This window comes from Balaenoptera physalus (genome assembly GCF_965194825.1).
Source record: "Balaenoptera physalus genome assembly, chromosome: 13".
NCBI lineage: Eukaryota > Metazoa > Chordata > Mammalia > Artiodactyla > Balaenopteridae > Balaenoptera > Balaenoptera physalus.
In genome coordinates this window covers 67,737,745-67,758,369 of record NC_138892.1, presented here as the reverse complement: position 1 = coordinate 67,758,369, position 20,625 = coordinate 67,737,745, and the positions used below count along the sequence as shown (strand labels likewise).

Below are 20,625 nucleotides of genomic sequence, written 5' to 3'. Positions count from 1 at the left end.
CATGAAGAACCTAGTGGCAAAACAGGAATAAAGACACAGACCTACTAGAGAATGGACTTGAGGATATGGGGAGGGGGAAGGGTAAGATGTGACAAAGTGAGAGAGTGGCATGGACATATAGACACTACCAAATGTAAAATAGATAGCTAGTGGGAAGCAACCGCATAGCACAGGGAGCTCAGCTCTGTGTTTTGTGACCACCTAGAGAGGTGGGATAGGGAGGGTGGGAGGGAGGGAGACGCAAGAGGGAAGAGATATGGGAACATATGTATATGTATAACTGATTCACTTTGTTATAAAGCAGAAACTAACACACCATTGTAAAGCAATTATACCCCAATAAAGATGTTAAAAAAACAAACAAACAAAAAAACACATTGTGCTTTGAGTGCTTCTCGATTCTGCCTCTTTCTGTCTACTTTCTACAGCAAGACTTGACAGGTTTTCCCAAAAATCTTCACTGGTGCTCCCACTGAAAAAGTTTCGAGTCCAAACTGCTCGCCCTGCAAATTCCAGGTAATGCTGAATTTGATTTTGCCTCACTGTTCAATCTTAGCTCCCCCTGCTTTTCCAAATGGTCTTCCCAAGAGGCAGGGAGGATCAAGATAAGACCAGGGCATTCTGAGAATAGAGACTGAAAAACAAGTACCGCTAGGAATCCACTCTCCCCTCAAGAGACCCTCCGTCCTCCTCTCTGCCAATGCCTTCCTGCCCGTTCACAACCCTCATCCTCCATGAGTCTGCTGATGTTCTGGTTTGAACATAGTTTTCTGACTCTGACCTATTTACGATTTTTCTGTAGCACCGACTGTGGCACTAAGCTCATCTTGCACCCAGAGTGGCGGTGTCATGTTCTCACTGCCTTAGCTCCTCCTTCTATGTACCTGCCCATGTGTTAGCAACTCAGAGGAACCCTCCATAAACCAAATGTGCCTCTTCCATTGAGGAACCAGGGAGTAGCTTAGGCTGCAGGGAAATCTCGCTCGCTTTGTATTTCTGCAAACTTTTTTTTAAAAAACAAAATAAAACCAACCTTTGCTTTTTGTAATGGAAAAGTCCATTTATAACAACTAGGTCAAGCAGCTTATCACAAGTTTCTGTTATCTCACCATTTTAAAAATGCAATTTCATGTTAAAAAGCACTGACCTCTGGCAAAGACCTCTTTATTGACTTAAAAATGAGCTATTGGAGAAGGTGCCTTTGACACGCGGTCTTGGGAATGATAAAAGTATTATTAAAAAAGCATTTTTCAGTGGGTCGTTCTGTACCCATAAAGCAGAATCTGATCAACTCTTAGGTAGCCAATTGTTCTGTGAACAAAACAAAACAAAAATCTACAGTGGCTGTCATGCTGACCTTCAACAGACAAAGCCTTAAAAAGGATGTAGGCATTATACTGAGGTGGTGTGAAGGGAGACAAGCAATATACAGCAGTTATTTAAAGCCAAAAGTAAATCAACAACAACAACCCAGTTAAGGATGGGTTGTACAAGGGGAAGATAATCTTCCTATTTTAATCTCTACCAATCAGGTTCTTACTAGATTACAGTGTTTCACTGGAGGATTTATAACACAAAAGAGATGAGTGGTTGAACTTAAATGACCTTTCCTAGCTCTTTCCCTGAAAGTCTAACAGTCTATAAAAAAGGAAAAGAGAAAAGGAGGAAAGAAGCATGTAACCGAGAGACTGGAAAGCATGAAAGAATTAAAGAAATAGCAGGCATTTAAAGAGAAGACTGAGAGGTGAGAAAGGCCTTATCTGGTGGATAAACTCTACCCAAAATAGGAGAAAACAGATCTTCGTTGTAGCGGGAGCCATTAAAGCCAGGGAAGAATTTTCTGACATGAAAACTGAATATGGGAAGAAGTTATGGTATCTTCTTCCCTAAGGTATAGAGAAAACATTAGAAGAAGAGAAGGGGTAACTTCTCAAGGGTCCTCCCAATGATACAAATGTAGTTCATGAACTCCGGAAGACATACAGGGACCAAGAGAAAAAAAGGCTGATGTAAGGTGTAGTGACAAGAGTTCCTCATTAAGAAATACCTTAATGAAAGACTCTCAAATTTTGTTAGAAGCTTCCTGGGTCATAACAACAGTAACTATTCATGGAGATTAGAGCAACAGTAGATAAATATTAAAATATGTGAATATTTGCCTGGCTACAGTTAGGATAATCTATTACTATTTCAACGACTTTAAGATAACAACAACCAACAATCATCCCAAACCTAAAACAGTTATTATTAGTCCTTGGGTGGAGAAGAAAGAAGCGCTTGCCAAAGAAAGAGGGTTGCACTTTTACTGTTAGAGACTTTCCTCGTACTAAAAGACCTACTCTTGCCAGACACCGTGTCAAGTGCTTTACATGAGTTTTCTCATCTCTTTTCACAATAATTGCATGTGGTCAGTACTATTTTTAGCTCCATTTTGGAGAAATTAAGTAACTTGACCAAAGTTACATTATACCTAAACCGCTGAGCCATGATTTGAACCTAAGCGGGCTGATGGTACAGCCTGAGTCCTTAACCTACAAACAGCATTGCATTTAATATTCCCCAACAATCCCAGGAGGTCAGGTATTATTTTTATCCCTGTGTTACAGGGATGGAACTAAGGCTTAAAGTACAAGATCACACAAGACCTATGGATGGAGCCAGGATTCAATTTAAGTTGAAATCCAAACCACGCACTTAACTGCTCTCTCTGTCTCTGTCTCTCTCTTTCGTTTAACAAATACTTTGTAATGTCTGCCCTGTTCCAGGCACTATTATCATATCATTACAAGGTACAAGAGATATAAAAATGATTAAGATGGGTCCTTCTCTCAAGAAGCTCACATCTAGAGGAATGTCTAGAGCTCATTACTCAAAGTGTGGTCCATGGACCAGCTGTAAGGGCATCACCTGGAAGCTTGTAAGAAACTAGAATCTCAGGCCCAGTACCAGAGTTACTGAATCAGAATCTGCACATTAACAAGGTTTCCAGGTGTTTCATATGCACATTAAAATGTCAGCAGTACTGGTCCAGTGGACATTTCAAAACCTTTGCTTTGTAAAGCAATTATACTCCAATAAAGATGTTAAAAAAAAAAAAAAAAGGCTTTGCTGTTCCAGGTATAGGTTTCTATGACTATAACCCACGAATTAGGGCATGAAATAAAACAACTGAACTGGAATAAGAGCAGGTGTCCTAATGCCCAAATGGCTCTACTCTATTTTTAACTAAACTTAATAAAATGATTCTTAAGGTATCCTAGAAGGGAGTTTCCAGGCAAAGCTATCAGTTACACGCCAGCTAATGAGAAGTCAACATTTGTTTTCAACATTTTCTCTAGCTTCCTAAAAAAAGGCACTGTTACCTAGAAGTTCACTGTTTTGGGAGATGGTTCTCCTAGATTCATATAATTGGGCCTACCTTCCTCCCACCAATGTGAAAAAGCTAACAGAAGAGTCAGAAATATTAGGTGTAGGGCTTCCCTGGTGGCGCAGTGGTTGAGAATCTGCCTGCCAATGCAGGGGACACGGGTTCGAGCCCTGGTCTGGGAAGATCCCACATGCTGCGGAGCAACTAGGCCCGTGAGCCACAACTACTGAGCCTGCGCGTCTGGAGCCTGTGCTCCGCAACAAGAGAGGCCACGACAGTGAGAGGTCCGCGCACCGCGATGAAGAGTGGCCCCCGCTTGCCGCAGCTAGAGAAAGCCCTCGCACAGAAAACGAAGACCCAACACAGTCAAAAATAAAAATAAATAAATAAATAAAAATTAAAAAAATTATATCGGTAGAAATATTAGGTGTAGCTTTGCAGAAATCATGGGGGGGGAGGGGGGGTGGGGGTGTGTCTTTTTTTATTTTTATTTACCTTTTTGGCTTCATGCTGTAATATGTTGTTTTTAATTTTCATTGTTCTAGAGCCAGAAATGAAGCAAAATTCATAAACCATGTCAATGAAAGAGAGGAGATAAAATAAAGCAATAAATGCATCACATCACACTTGCGACAGTGGAACCAAATTCCAAAAAACAAGAGGCTGTACAGCCCACGTCTTAGTCATGGTCTCTGGGGAAGTGAGCTCCCCTGGCAGGCACCCCAAGGGGCGAGAAGGGGTGCCTCTTCCTACCCCAAGAGGTTATCACCTCCCAAACAATACTTTTTCTTAGTAAAACTTTTAAATATGAAGTTCAGATCCTAAGCTGAATATTATAAAAGACTCTCATTTTAAGGTCCTCAAGGTTTACACTGCTTTGGGAATGAAGCTTTGTTATAAACCTAAAATGTGCTACTTGTGAAATAGCTGGAATCCCATCTACCACCGTTAACTGGAGGTCAGCAGTGACTACAGAACACCCCAGGGGCCCAGAGCAGAAAATAGCACCGGTAGAGTTTAGCAGAGTTTAATTGATAGTAGAGACTATCTTTTTCATTCACGCCCGAGCATTTTAATCAGAGGCAGCAGGACACAGAGGAAAGATAGGGATTTCAGACAGACCTGTGTGTGCCCTTGAGCAAGTTATTTTATTTCTCTGAGCCTCCATTTTCTTAGGGTACACTGAATTTTTAAATTTTCCTTATTTGCAAAAGAATACATTGAATGATGTTATAAGGATAAGTGGTAATACATGTAATCACACCTGGCACTCAAGAAATGGTAGTTATTCTTAATAATTACACAGAAAAGGTGAAAGAAGCAAACTTGAGTTCAACAATAAGAAATATCACATGGTGAATGATACTTGGATGGCAATGAGGAAGTATTTGGGCTGGAGACTTAACCTCTGAGAATGTGTAAGGAAGAGAACAAGGAGGAGAGGCGGGGCTGGAACTTCTGAGTGTCTGTAAATGATGGCAGCCCAGTCAATTACACATTGTATCAGAATGCAGAGCAGATTATCAGAAATGATTTCGGTGAAGATGCCTGGTTAGCTGACATAATGTTTTCATCTTCCTCCCAATTTCCTTTCGACCCCCACTCCCGCAAGTGTAGGTTGGTGTTCTAGTAAGTAGTCCCCGTAGAGTCCACTCTCTCCTCCCAGCCTTTTAGGAGGCCTCGGGCTTCAAACAAACCTCACCACTAACTCCCAAGCTGGAGAGCTTCCTGCTAAGGGATCCATATAAGCTGGCTGTAAAATCAGAAGGTCAGAATTTGCAGCAACATGGATGGACCTAGAGAGATTATCACACTAAGTGAAGTAAGTCAGAAAGAGAAGGATAAATTCCATAAGATATCACTTATATGTGGAATCTAAAATATGACACAAATGAACTTATCTACGAAACAGAAACAGACTTACAGACACACAGAAAAGACTTGTGGTTGCCAGTGGGAAGGGGGTCTGGGAGGGATGGATTGGGAGTTTGGGGTTAGCAGATGCAAACTATTATATATAGAATGGATAAACAACAAGGTCCTACTGTATAGCACAGGGAACTATATTCAATATCCTGTGATAGGGCTTCCCTGGTGGTGCAGTGGTTGGGAGTCCACCTGCCAATGCAGGGGACACGGGTTCCAGCCCTGGTCTGGGAAGATCCCACATGCCGCGCAACAACTAAGCCCGTGCGCCACAACTACTGAGCCTGCACTCTAGAGCCCGCGAGCCACAACTACTGAAGCCCGCGTGCCACAGCTACTGAATCCCGCACACCTAGAGCCCGTGCTCGGCAGCAAGAGAAGTCACCGCAATGAGAAGCCCGTGCACCGCAACAAAGAGTAGCCCCCGCTCGCCGCAACTAGAGAAAGCCCGCGCGCAGCAACGAAGACCCAACGCAGCCAAAAATGAAAATAAATAAAATAAATAAATTTATTAAAAAAATATATATATATATATATATCCTGTGATAAACCATAATGGAAAAGAATATGAAAAAGAATATATATATATGTATAACTGAATCACTTTGCTGTACACCAGAAAATAACATGACAATGTAAGTCAACTATATTTCAATAAAATACATTTTTAAAAATAATAAAAAAATAAAATCAGAAGGTCAGAGAATGCTAAGGGTGAGAGCTGCCAGGCCAGCATTCTTCCTACCCGCCCCCTACCTTCCCTCACTCACTGTATCTCTTCTTTTCTTTCTCTTTCATGTACTATTTCTCCGTTTCATGTACTATTTCTCCATTTCATGTACTCTTTCATCTACTATTTCTCATAGAGCCATTTGGCTCTGTGTTATTATTACTTAAAATCCATGTTACAAACGATGCTTGTAGTGACGTATTTGTCGTTTTAACATGGGAACGTTGGCAAATGCGACTTTGACCATTCCTTGATTAACATGTGGGCAAGGCCAGATGACTGTAGTACACATTCAGATATGGCACGCGGTGAAATTCCAACAGTTGGTCTGATTCATAAACACAGAGCTTTTGAAAAGTTAAGGCTGGTTGGGGTCCAATGTATTTATACATTTTTATTAGACTCAATTGAAAGATTTGAAAGGATGAATAAATTACTTTCCTATTTGCTTCATCTGCTATTGCAGACGATGCCCAACAGATGTCACATATGAAATTCAAATTACATCTTCAAATGGAGCATAACTTTAGTAATGAATAATTCAAGAGAATAACTGAAAACCAGAATGATATTTTAGAGACATTTCTTTCATTGGAGAGAAACTGTTCGTGGAAAAATACTCACCTATTTATCTGACCATTTTCTACCTCGGTGAAATCATTGGAATCATTGCTAATGTTATCATCTTCGGGCACTGTCATGTTTTGCAATTCAGTTAATTCGAGTCCACTTTTGAAATGCATCATGTTTAGAAAGTACCTGTCGTCCAAATCCTCCTTTTCTGAGTGTATTTACAAATGGATAGCAGCAAAAATATAAGGTTCACACCCCTAAAATACAAGACAAGGAAGAATAATTAAACATATGAATATCACCACTGATTACACATAAGCTATTACCCACAAATGATTTGCTGATAACATAACTTTTACATTTTGCTATTCAAAGCATTAAGGCAATCTTGGTACATCAAGTTATAGAGGCTGTACATTTTCTGTCTTTCATAAATCTTCCTGCATTTTTAACTATAAAATGAGTCATGTCCCATAATCTTTATGCTCACGTTCATAGGAATACCATGTGATCTGTAGGCAGTAGAGATGCCCTTTTATGAAGCAGTGCGTTTAAAAGGAAAGCGAATAGGTTATTTTAATGCGTCAGACCACAGGGCACACATATAGCTGGGTACAGACTGAACAGACACAAAAGCACCTCTGATTTAGCAATCCCAGTTTAATAAAAATGCAAATCCTCAATCAACGGCATCATGCAGGATCAACCACCCAACCTGGAGGTCAAGCAGCAAAGGACAAATCTGTGTTTTGAAATTTAGCAAACAGTTTATCCATCAACTGCAAGAGATTAAATCAGTCTCTTCAATGAAATCACTCCATGTCAGGGAGTTAGGGAATTAAAAACTCATACTCAGGGGATTTAGGTTAATCCACCTGAAACTGTATTTCCTCACAGAAATGAAAGACTTCCCGAGTTCACATTTTCTCCCACATAGATGACTGTGATTTAAATTTCTGAGTGGTCACCAATAATATATAAGGGGATAAAGAGTTTCAGACACACAGCATCACAAACCAAAAAGCAGGTGGCAACAGAGGTGTGGTACTGTGATTTATTATAAAGAATACATATTTGGTCTTCGTTCCTATTTCTGGTTCACAGCTCCCCAAACCCTTAGAATTTCCTAAGTGTTGAGAGTGACAAATGTCTTTTGGTATATTAATGAGGTGACTTTGGGAAAGCACCTAAGGATGGGGGCTGGCTGCCAGTGGAGCCAAACGTGTGATTAGAGGGTTGGAATTTTCAGCCCCAGCCCGTGATTTCCGGGGAGAGGAGACAGGCCAGAGCTTGAATCAATCACTAATGGCCAATGAGTTCATCAATCATGCCTATGTAATGAAGCCTCCATAAAAAGCAAAAAAAGGAGGAGATTCAAAGCATATCCATACTAGGGACCCAGAACACCACGTACTGGGCACCAAGCTCCACAAGGACAGAAGCGCCTATGTTGAGGACCTCGTCCTATGTATCTCTACATAAGGCTGTTGATTTGTATCCTCTGATATCTTTTGGAATAAACTGGTAACCTAGTGAGCAAACGGGTTTTCCTGAGTTCTGTGAGCTCTTCTGGCAAATTAATGGAACCCAAGGAGGGGGTCATGGAAACCTCTGATTTATGGCCAGTCGGTCAGGAGCACAGGCAATAACCTGGGCTTGTGACTGGTGTCTGAAGTGAAGGGCGGGCTTGTGGCATGGAGCCCTTGACCCGTAGAATCTCATTCTATCTACCGGTGGATAGTGTCAGAATTGAGTTGACAATTGATGGTGTGGGGAAGCCTACACACACACACACACACACACACACACACACACACATACACCCCTTGGAAATGGGTCCAGGAACCCTTTTAAGAGGTAAATGAAACTTCAAAAGTAAGGCCTGTAAAGGTATAGGGGCCTCACTAAAATAATCTCGGTGAGGCGACGGGGATCATGGAATGAAGCAGAATGTCAGCGAGATTTTTTTTTTTTACCTCCAATGGATGATCCGCCTTGGATGATGTTTTGATATTTTGTCTGATCCTGAATTCCATAAGATAACTGTAACCTAGTTAACAGTCAAAGCTCCAATGTGCCCATCTAAGCATCCTAGTATATCCGAAGAAGCATTTTGCTAACTGATAATATTTTCAGGACCCCTAGAAAGTACCCTAGAATGACACTTCTTTAAGAATTTCCTTCTTCTCAACCTAGGGGCAAGACGGGAATAAAGATGCAGATGTAGAGAATGGACTTGAGGACATGGGGAGGGGGAAGGGTAAGCTGGGACGAAGTGAGAGAGTGGCATGGACATATATACACTACAAAATGTAAAATAGATAGCTAGTGGGAAGCAGCTGTATAGCACAGGGAGATCAGCTCAGTGCTTTGTGACCACCTAGAGAGGTGGGATAGGGAGGGTGGGAGGGAGGCGCAAGAGGGAGGGGATATGGGGATATATGTATACGTATAGCTGATTCACTTTGTTATACAGCAGAAACTAACACACCATTGTAAAGCAATTACACTCCAATAAAGATGTTAAAAAACAAAAAAGAATTTCCTTCTTCTCTTCCCCACAGCCAGGTCCCACCTTACTCCTTTCCATTCACACCATCTCTTGTCTAGAATGAATCTTCCCTGGTTCCAGGATCCTTTACAGCTTCCACAAGATAAATACTGTCTAATACCTCAGATTCCAGGAGCCTCACCCTTCCTGCAGGGCAGGGCTTCTCCTGGAAAGCAGGAAGCCAGGATGGGAGATTGGAGCTCCCTGAACTCCTGGTCTAAGGCTACCCTGGCAGCTCAGGGCTGATTCTTCCAGCTAGGGTGGTAGTGCTGGAGCCTGGGCCATAACTAATTGCTTTTAGTGTCTTCACACAGCAGCAGCATTTACAGCCTGTCTTTACTTTGCAAAAGTTGGAAGTGCATTAGAAAGGTTAAACCCCCTTGTCACCCCTCGGCCACCTCTGAAGAAAGCTGCACAAATGGACTGGGCTGGGTAACCCCTAGGAGTCTTGCCACACCGGCTCTTGCCTGTATGACTCCCTCAGAGGCTACTAAAGTGATACTGTAGGGCTGCTAGAAAGCTCACTCAGTGGGGACTTCCCTGGTGGTCCAGTGGTAAAGAATACGCCTTACAATGCAGGGGATGGGGGTTCGATCCCTGGTCAGGGAACTAAGATCCCACATGCCACGGGGCAACTAAGCCTGCACGCCACAACTACTGAGCTTGCGTGCCTCAACTAGAGCCTGCGTGCCGCAAACTACAGAGCCCACGTGCTCTAGAACCCGCGCTCCACAACTAGAGAAGAGAAAGCCTGCACGCCACAACTAGAGAGAAGCCCGCGCACCACAACGAAGAGTCCTGCATGCCTCAACAAAGATCCTGCGTGCCGCAATTAAGATCTGACACAGCCAAAGAAATAAATTAAATAAATTAATAAATAATAAAATAAATCTTAAAAAAAAAGTTCACTCAGTGGATGGCGTTTCCAATCTGGGTTAAGGAGTCCTTTTCTCTCTACAAACTTGTAGGAAACAGGGCACTAGACAAAAAATTTCTGAGGAGAGGAAAAGTTGACTAACAACAGATCTGGAATCTACTGTTTGAATGTAAACTTTCATATCAATATATGTGTGTGAATACAAATATATACTACACACACACACACACACACACATGTGCAATGGACAAAAAAGGAAAAGAATAAAAAGAATAGAGTAAGTTCTGGCCACTAAAATTATGTCAGTATTAGGCAAATGCCAGTACTAAGTTAATCACATAGGATACATTTTTGCCTTTGGCTTAAAGAGAAATTTATTTTTTTCGCAGTTCCAGAAGTCCAAGATTAAGGTAATGGCAAGTTTTATTTCTTCTGAGGCCTCTCTCCTTGGCTTACAGATAGCTGTCTTCTTGCTCTGTCCTCATATGGTCTTTCGTATCTCTGCATGTTCTCTGTATTGTAACCTCCTTTTCTTTTCTTTTTTTTTTTAATTTAGGATAAATTTTTATTGTTGTGAAATAACCTATCTGAAATCTAACTTATTCTTGAAAATAAAAACTGGAAAAATGGGGAAAATTAACAAAGTTAGTGACATCTGTCACTAAGGTTGAGGCCACACTTAGGAAGTACTATCCATTCAATTTATTATATATTTATTGAGTGCTAGGTGACGAAAGGATTTTAAAAGTCTGAAAAGGATCTGAGGCAGTTTCACAGAAAAATCACATTTGAACTGGCTCTTGAAAAAGAAAAAAAAATTTTTCTGGTTCTAAAGCTAATATATGCCCACTGTAGAATCTTTAGAGCAAACATTGTACAAGAAACCCCACCACTCAAAATGGGCCACTGTTAGAGTTTCATGTGCTTCCTCCCTTCTTTTCTTCTTTTTTTCTTTTCCTTTCTTTCTTCCTCTCTAGCTCTCTCTCCTCTCTCTTTTTTATTTAACATTGGAAATTCTGACTGTTTTCAGTCTATTGTTTTTCATGTAATATTACATAGTATGAATTTTGAAGAACAGAAGTGTTTTTTAAAAATACATTAGTTCCTTATTAATAAATAATACAGGTCTTTGTAGAAAAATTAGAAAATACAAGCTTGCAAATGAAAGAAAGAACAAATAAAAAGAAAAAAGTCACCTGTTATCTCAGCAAGCAGAGATGATCACTGTATATATACTGGAGTATAACCTTCAAGGGTTTTTCTACGCACATAGATATAGTGCCTGACACACAGTAGGCACTCGATAAATATCTGTTAAATGAAAAGAATGAGTACAAATTTTTAAAAAATATGTATACATTTACAAAAATGGAAATCATACTATAGAGTTTTTAAAACATATTTTTTCACTTAACAAGATATGGTCTCCTATCCTGAGTTATGTCCGTAAACACGGGTCTACACCATTACGGCAAATGCTCCTTACCGCTTGACTGTGCCATAAATTGACATCCAACCTACTACTGCTACACAGTCACACTGCCTGGTGGACAGGAGACTGACAGGTGGAGATGGGCCCTGAGCTGAGACTTTTCAATGAAGGAGAACACGGCCAACGACAAAGACACAGGAAGTGCAGGTTGAGTTTAAGAAACAAAAGAATTATAGTTTCACTGAAAGACTGAAGCAATTATCTGACTATACAGTTAATTAAAAGACCGAATGGGGTCATCATGTGACCATCTTGACATTAACCCAACCACAATTACTATCTCCCAACATTTATAATAGGTTACAAATGACGGTTTACTCAGCACAGAATATTTCTGATCCTTTACTGCAATCTTGTGAGGTATTCTTAAGATGCATTATTATCTTGCCATGCTTATTGGTACGTTTTACTAATAGTACCAATGTAAAATACAGAAACTTCTTCTCTACTCTTCATGGTGATATGCATCAAAGGAGAGGATAGTTAAAGAAATCTTGTTTGGTCTTACGTTGGTCTTACGTTGCTTACAACCTACTGAAACAAGAAAGACCTTCCCATATAAAGTGACAGTATATCATAAAACATTTGCATGATAGAGACCAAACTGTACAGTAGAACAAAGAATAAGTCCAGAAAGATTTCAGAGACATGCATACATACATAGGTACATACAGGAAGGAAGGAGGGAAGGAAAGAAGGGAGGGAGGGAGGGAAGGAGGCGGGTGGGGGGAGGGAGGAAGGAAATTGGAGCCTGGAGAAATCAGGTAAGGTTTTACAAAGAACTATGAACTATGTTGAACTATGTCTAAAAATAGGCAGGATTTAGACTGGGGTAGGGAAGGCATTCCTTGCACTGGAAACGGCACAGGCAAAGACATGGAGGCCAGATGTGCAGAGAACACCCACTCAGATGAATCTAGCTACAGCAGAGGGAGCAAGGTACATGTTCTTGAGCAATAAGAGGTTATATTGGTTTAGCAAAAGCTGATTAAAAAATTGTAGAGAGAAAACCAAACCAAAAAATATACTATAACTCAAACATTGTCCAAAATTACTTTTGGGGATAAATAAACAAAAATACAATTTCAATCGCTAAGACACTGTGTGATGGATTGGCCCACTCAATATTTGTTCCCACTTCTTTCTAGTCCAGTTCTGCATCTAGAGGATGGAGAGTTGAAAACTACATTTCCCACATTCCTTTGCAGCTAGGGGTCTAGAGAAGATTTAGATTCCACCAATCAGAGAGCAAAGTGGTGGGGCCCAGGCACCCATTTTGCTGGTACAATTCTAGCAGATGCCACAGCACTGGAGCCAACAACTGTGGCTATGAATTCCCGATCATCAGATTTGGCCTAAGTGACGTGCTCCTGGAGCATATGTTCAAACAATGAGAAACTGGCTTCCTGGCTTCCTGATGCAAGGCACAAAAGCAGCCCCTAAAGCCAGCTGAGTGGTGGTGTTCTGGTGATTCTTCCTAGAAGACCCAGCCTAAAGCCTGGTCTGCCATCTTTCCTAACAGTTTTACAGGCCTTAATTCCCCATATTCAATCCCTTTTGCTTAACATACATGGAAGGATCTCTGTTAATATGCAGCTAAACCCTGACTGATATTCTTAATTTTATTTTTTCCTCCCTCTGAAATATTTTATTATGAAAATTTTAAACATATATAAAAGTGGACAGAATAGAATAATGAACATCCATGTAGCAACTTCAACAAGGATCATTTCAGGCCAGTCTTGTTGAAGTTTTACCCCCACCATCACATAGAATTATTTAACAAAAGATCCCAGATATCCTATCATTTGTAACTATTTCAGCACATATCTCTAAAAGGTCAGATCTATTTTTAAAACAATATCACCATATCATGATCACACCTAAAATGTAACAAGAATTCCTTTATGACATTAAATATCCAGTCACATACACTTAATTTCAAAATTGTTATGAATCACTATTATTTTTTTTATTCTGAAGAATAAGATCACACCTCTCCCAGCTCAGCTCCTGAAGATCAATTATGACAGCTAGGTCAGTGGTTTTGAGAATGTGTTAGGCATAAGGCCAATGACGGTCCTGGTCTTCCTGCCATCTCTTCCCATAACCAACTGAGCCTATTTACACACTTGAGGTCCTTGACTCACCGGGCTGTTCACTGTATTTCAAAGGGCCTCAAACAGGCTAAACAGGTTAACTAAAATGTCAAGAGTCCTTGCTTTTGGCAAGATTGCCTTAACTTGATGTGATAATCCTAGATTCTGACTGGCAATGTTATATATCTTTGAGTAAAAAAAGCGGGAAGTGAATTAATATTTTCAAGTTGTAGTCAAAACTCACTAAACAGTATACTTAAGAACCAGATGTTGCATTCCATATCAGTTATACTTCAACTAAAATAAAAGCTTAAAATTGATAGTGTTTGAAAACCTGGGGTCCTCGGGAGGTGGGGAATGGCCTTCAGTAGTGAAAGGCTGGGACCCAGTAAGCATTCTCAGAAGAAAAGGTGTTTTCTCTCTTCTTACTCAAAACTCATGACTTATCCAGCATTCATGTCTCAGCTCTGCTAGGGCTTGGCCTCCCACTTTCTCTCTACTGGCTTCCCCGACTTCTGTCAATCACGCTCAGCTTCATATCTGGAAAGTAACCTTGAACTATCACCCCTCCCTCCTGTCTTTACTGCCAACAGTCTGAACAACTTGCCCCTGTCCTCATCACTCCCCTGAACCCAGGATCCACTGGCAAACCCGGGCTTCACCCTTCAGGAGCTGTGTTGACCCTGGGCAAGTAGGTTAACTTCTCTTTACCTCAGCGTCCTCATCTGTAAAATGGAGATAAAGTGGTACCCACCTTACAGAGTCCTTATAAAGATTCCACGATTGGGTCCATGCTCGGCCCGATTCTGGTAAGCGAGGGTGACTGTCGCTGCTACTATTGCTACCTCTTCCTAATCAAGGCAAGTGGCCTTTTCTCCGTCCTCATCCCTTCACTTCCCTGCACAGGAGGGTCACGGTTTCCCGACCTCCACCGGCTTGCTCCTCACCGCACCCTCCTACACGCTGCTTCCTGCCTCCCACCCTCAGTGTGAGGGCAGCCCTTCTCCCTCCACTCTTCCCTCTGCACACTCCAAACTCTTTCCTTTGTAAGTTTCAAGCCTGAAGTGTCAGGCTTCACCCCCACAAGGGCATCTTTCATATCTTTTTCCCCCCCAGGCCTTTTCATTTTACAAAACTAGAAATCCTCTGCGTTTTGAAATAGGATCTTCCTCATAAATACTACTTGCTAATGATCACGTCACTTAACACGGCACGTGTTTCTTCATCTGTAAACTGAGAAGGCTGCAGGGGAGAGGCAATCTCTCAGGTTCCCTCCTGCTCAGAAAAATTTCCACAAATTCTTTTCAGACCCCAGCTGCCCGCCGGACCTCTCCACGTGGATGTTTGCCATGACCTCCAACTCCACGTGCCTCACTGAACACATCACCCGACCTCACACATCAGCTTTTCTATTTCTGTTCACGATAATGTTCGTTCCCCTCCTCACTCAGACATGGAACCCGGATATCTAATCAGTCCCCAGGTCCTGTCAACATTCTTTCATACCGTCCCTTCCTTCCTCTCATTCCTCCCGGCTCCACAGTCCTAGCCTGGCCAGTCGCTTCCCCCCGTGCTGCCTCCTGAGCCCTACCCACTTCAGGAAGATGCAGGTTCTTCCTGAAAATCCATGTCTTGCACATTCCTCTTCCCCCCCTTGCCAATCATAACTGTTCCTAATAGCTGAATCCCTGGAACCTCAAATTCAAGGCCCAGATTGCTCTTAACTCTCTCTTTAAACTTCTCTCCCACGATGTTCCTTCTGAACCTTGCATTCCTGCGATGGATCTACTTATAAGTAGTTTCCTGCTTTGCTTCCACCATCTTGGTCCTAACATACTTCCCACAAACCCCTTTCCCATCAAGCTCATGCTCATTTAAGTACAACATTTCTTTCAAAGCCCATCTTGCTGGCTTGCGTGCTTTTTTTTTTTTAATTTCAAGCCAACCTTCTCTGTGAGGTCTTCCTCCAATGACCAGCTCGTGATTGATTATTTACCTGTGATGAATTCTTACGGCGCTTTTGTATAGATTACTCATTGGCTTATAGCAAGGGTTCTTATATATTTTCATGATCTCCTTATGGAGTTAGCCAGTTCCCTAATTATTATACATTTTCAACTTCTCGAGGACAGGGACCACAGCCCTCTTAGCGCCCTAGCACACGGTGATAGTAAATATGTGAACAATAATGGTGATGACTCGATTGAAAAAGCAAGCTATGATAATCTGTCTATAGACAATACAGCAGCAATCCTCACAAGCACAATTTCACAGGAAAACATAACAAAAATGGGAAGTTAAAGGAAGCGACACATGCAGCCCCACAGCACAGTTTTCATTAAGTCTGCCACTTAATTTCTTTTACATTTGATCCGGGCATGTGAGAATTACGTGAAAGTGCATTTAAAACTGTAAAGGACTATATGAATGGAAGGTATTTATCATGAACATCCTGGCCACTATGCCTGGAATGTTTGAGAACTCTTGGCATGATTTCTACAAGTTCAGAGAAAGGGTTGTATTAGAGCAGTGGTTCTCAACTGGGGACCATTTTGGCGCCCCCCGCCCCCCAAGGGACATCTGACCATGCCTGGAGACATTTTTCGTTGTCACAAGTGAGAGGGTGTCGCAGGCTTCTAGTGGAGAGAGGTGCTGCTAAACACCATACACAGGGTGGCTGTCCCCAACAAAGCCTTATCTGGCCCCAAATGCCCAGAGTGCCGAGGGTGAGAAGTCCCATGTTAAAGGAAGCTCACCAGAGGATAACGAATGAGCACTTCTGCATGGGGCAGAGGTGAGCTGCTCACTTCCTTGGACAGACTGCCCCCTGCGTCCTATCTTGTTTACAGTATCCCAGCACCTGCTCCTACCACCCCACAACGCTGTTCAGCTTCCCAGATGATCTTTTATTTTCTTAATTTTTATTTTTTTATTTAACGATTTCATTTTATTGGAAAATATCTGACTAGGTAATACATGTACATAGTACAACATTCATAAAGTACGAAATAGTCTACAGTGAAAAAAGCCTCCTTCACTCCTTATCCCCCAAGAAGTTCCCTCCCATGTTTTCTTCTATAACTTTTACAGTTTTATTTTTTACATTAAAATCTTTGACTCACCCAGATTATCTTTTAAATGCCTGTTATCAACATGCCCAGCCTATGATGTTGGGGAGTTAACCTACCCATATTCAGATGTTTTGAAACTATTCTGATTTCTCAAAGTCAGAAAATATTAATAAACTCTAGAAGTTAATGAAGTTAATCTGTAACTCTGGATATAAGAGGACTGACTGTATATTACATTACAAAAACTAAAGTTTAATTTAATTAAAACAGTGAGTGTCTTTGAGCAGTGTGAATACCACAAAAGTAAAAATCTTTCTCATCAACTGAAAATTCATGGATTTAAATAATTACATACAGAGTTTAAAAACAGCTTGGCATATGATAGCCTTTGAGAAATTCTTTTTCTTTGCACATGTATGTTTTTGCTATAGTAATATCTCTGATCAAGGATTACTATTGAACTAAAAACAATGAACAGGAGTTTTTTTTTTTAAGCCCTAGCTGTTATGACAGCTAACTCCCAACAAAATACTCTAGGAAAAACAGAAATAATGGCAATTTGAAAGCACCACAAAGTGCTTTCAAACTGCATGTAAGGAGGTTCATTTATAAATATAAACATTAAAAAATATGCCTTTATTTGAAAAGAGAAAGTATAATAAAACACACTATAACTAAATACCAAATGACGTTATAGTCCTTGAACAAGTTTTTTCTTCTCTTTGGACCTTTGTCTTAGACAGAATCTGAAGTTCAGATTAACTGATGCACTCTCAAAGATCTCTCCCAGTTCTAAAATCCCCTGAATTTATGATTCTGTAGACTGTTTCTTAATGAATCACTTTCATTTCAGAGATAAGAAGATGGGCTTGTGGACAAGTCTTTTGAATAGGTGACTTTTAGACTAGGAGTACTCAGTTCTGACTACACATAGGAATCACCTTGGGAGCTTTAGAAAAACAACAGTGATAATCTGCCCCCCTAACGCACACCAGTTTCTGATTCAATTGGTCTAGGATGGAATCTAAGCATGGATATTTTAAATGCTCTGTAAGGGATTCTAATGTGCTGCCAACATTAAGATCTACAGATTACATTGGGTCGGCCAAAAAATTCATTCAGGTTTTTCCGTAAGATGGTATGGGAAAACCCGAACGAACTTTTTGGCCAGCCCAACACTAAGGGTTAAAAACAAATGCAGCAGGAGCCCAAGTTGGTAAGCTGAATGAGCAAAGCAGATTGGGCACAAGAAACTGCAGAACATGTGTCTCATCTATTTCAGTAAAAGTAAGACAGATCTTTTGATTTCTTTTCAAGAAATGCCAGAAATCCAGGTTTTAAGTGAAATTCTGATACTGTACTTAAATGTTGACAACTAATTCCAAACAATTTTAAGAGAACATGGAGGGCCCACAAAATATACCCACAGGTTTCATTTGGTTCTATAGCCACCAGTTTGCAACATAAACAAAACCGGTTCAATAAACCAAGCCCAGCTTTTCCTCTGTGCTCTGTCCTGCTGCTCTCCCACTCAGAGCCTCCCACTCCCAGACCTTGGGCCATAACCTTTCCCTTTCCTTTTCCTTTCCATTGTCTCTTTCTTTTCCAATCATCTTCGTCACTCCTAAGAGATGGAAACTGAGACCTACACATTAAATCTTTATTTGGCCCTGGCTGCATCACTGGATGGGCTTCTATGCCTGGGAAAATTCAGGTTATAAATTGTAACCTGAGGCTGTGACTCCAAGATGTCAACAACTGGTGAGCTTTGTCAAGTCAGGGGAAAAGCCAGTCAAGCTCATAATTTCACATTACCAAGACTTTATCAAACAATCTATGGAAGTCTTCATTTAATTTCTGCTTTTGTTTTGCTTGTTTTTAAATCTAAACCACTGCGTATGAGAATTATCCCTGGTGTTGTTTTTTTGGTTTTGTTTTTTTTTTTTTTAATTCCTATGTCTGGGCTCCGCCGCAGGATGACTAAATCTGAATCTCTGGAAATGGAGTCTGGGCATTGGTAGCTTTTAAAAGACTCTAGGTGAGCCTGATGTGAAGCTCACGTTGAGAATCGTTAATCTCTACCCATCTCCTAAAACTGCAGATTAGCAGTGTGTTTAACTCCAGATGACTATCATCTTGAGTTCTTTTAACGTGTTCAAGGATGTTCTCACCTCTGTTCTCATTGTACCTTCACAACTCTGTGAGTTTGGCAGCTTGGACACTATCGTTAGCATTGGACAGATGAGAAAACGAGACATTAAAAATGTTAACTGAGTTGCCCCAGTGGACCCAGCTAGTTATTGGCAAAGACACCCTGTAGCTTCACCTGAGGCAGAGTTCCTTGATTGCAACGTGGCTGCTTGCAAAGTTTCCCCAAACCATGGTGCTTTCCTATCACTGAATTCCTTTATGCTTAGTAGTAACCCTAACACACAGGAGGTGAGTAGAAAAACCAATGAATAAAATGCGATCAACTTCCAGAAGTAAGTGTAACAATGTTTTTATTTTCCTTATCATACTTAACCCTTCCCTTATTTTATTTATTTATTTATTTTTAACATCTTTATTGGAGTATAATTGCTTTACAGTGTTGTGTTAGTTTTTGCTGTATAACAAAATGAATCAGCTATATGCATACATATATTCCCATATCCCCTCCCTCTTGCGCCTCCCTCCCACCCTCCCTATCCCACCCCTCTAGGTGGTCACAAAGCACCGAGCTGATCTCCCTGTGCTATGCAGCTGCTTCCTACTAGCTATCTATTTTACATTTGGTAGTGTATATATGTCCATGCCACTCTTTCACTTCGTCCCAGCTTACCCTTCCCCCTCCCTGTGCCCTCAAGTCCATTCTCTATGTCTGTGTCTTTATTCCTGTCCTGCCCCTAGGTTCATCAGAACCTTTTTTTTTTCTTTTAGATTCCATATATATGTGTTAGCATACGGTATTTGTTTTTCTCTTTCTGACTTACTTCACTCTGTATGACAGACTCTAGGTCCATCTGCCTCCGTGTTTTTAAAAGACTCGATTTAGGGTAAGTGTTCTAAGGTGTCCTTCTCTGAAGTCTATGATGCTATTTGGAATGTGCTTCCTTCCACGAACGTGCACACCACCTTTCACAGATGCACATTCTCCCAGGGACTAAGAACATTCAGGTAGTTTCCATTAACGTATTATTTTCAGAAAAGTATTTTCAAATGATTAAATATTCATTGAATATTAGAGGTAAGGGGAACTTTCCTGATCAGCTTCCCCCATCTCCTCTGATAGATGAGAAACCTGAAGTCCCTTTTAATTCAATATATACGGACCACTAACACTGTGCCAAGCACTGCACATCCATTATCCTCATTAAACCTTCTGAATAACTCACCATACCACTACCACCACGTTTAACAAATGGGGGGAAAAAAATGAGGCTCAGAAATGCTAAAAAAAAAAAAAACTTGCTCAAGGTCCCCAGGCTGGTAAGTTGAGACCCGGCACTGATTCAAAGCGTATGTCCTTATCTTCCACCTTCCATCACCTGGACTGACGATGGTGCAAAAAGTGAAAGATAAATCTTTATGAAAAGGTGAGGTGGTCAGTGGACACATTTGATGAGGTAGAAAAGTGGCATTTGGGCTAAGCCTTCACAAATATATAGCATTTCAGTAGGCATTACAGTTTGGAATCAACATCAATATTGAGGCAGAAAAGTGAAAGGAAGGGTATAGGGTGAACTGGGAGAAAGAGGTGAGGCTTGTGGAGGGTCCCGAGCGCCCAGCTAAGGAATTTAGACTTTAATTGTAGGCAACTGGAACCCACTGAAGGTTTTCAGAAGCAAGATGAGTTTTAAAAATAAGTTTTAAAAATGTAGATCACATGGAAGTGTCGAGATTGAATTAGGGGAGCAGAGCTTGGTACGGAGGAGATCAACTAGAAGCCCATCACACCTC

At 41.0% G+C, this 20,625-nt stretch overlaps 1 protein-coding gene across 2 annotated transcripts in view; it reads right to left on the bottom strand.

The window, feature by feature from the left end:
- The window catches only part of SLC38A1 (solute carrier family 38 member 1), a 69,422-nt gene that overhangs the window by 45,624 nt on the left and 3,173 nt on the right, over nucleotides 1-20,625 (bottom strand). Inside the window, exons 2-3 of one of the 2 annotated variants that reach the window (XM_082422592.1) lie at nucleotides 11,221-11,335; nucleotides 6,648-6,853 (exon numbers count right to left, since the gene is read on the bottom strand). In XM_082422592.1, the coding sequence (XP_082278718.1) occupies nucleotides 6,648-6,769 (122 nt within the window). In that variant the 5' untranslated portion in view covers nucleotides 6,770-6,853; nucleotides 11,221-11,335. The remainder of the gene's footprint in view (nucleotides 1-6,647; nucleotides 6,854-11,220; nucleotides 11,336-20,625) is intronic. The other variant, XM_082422593.1, reaches the window with a different exon arrangement.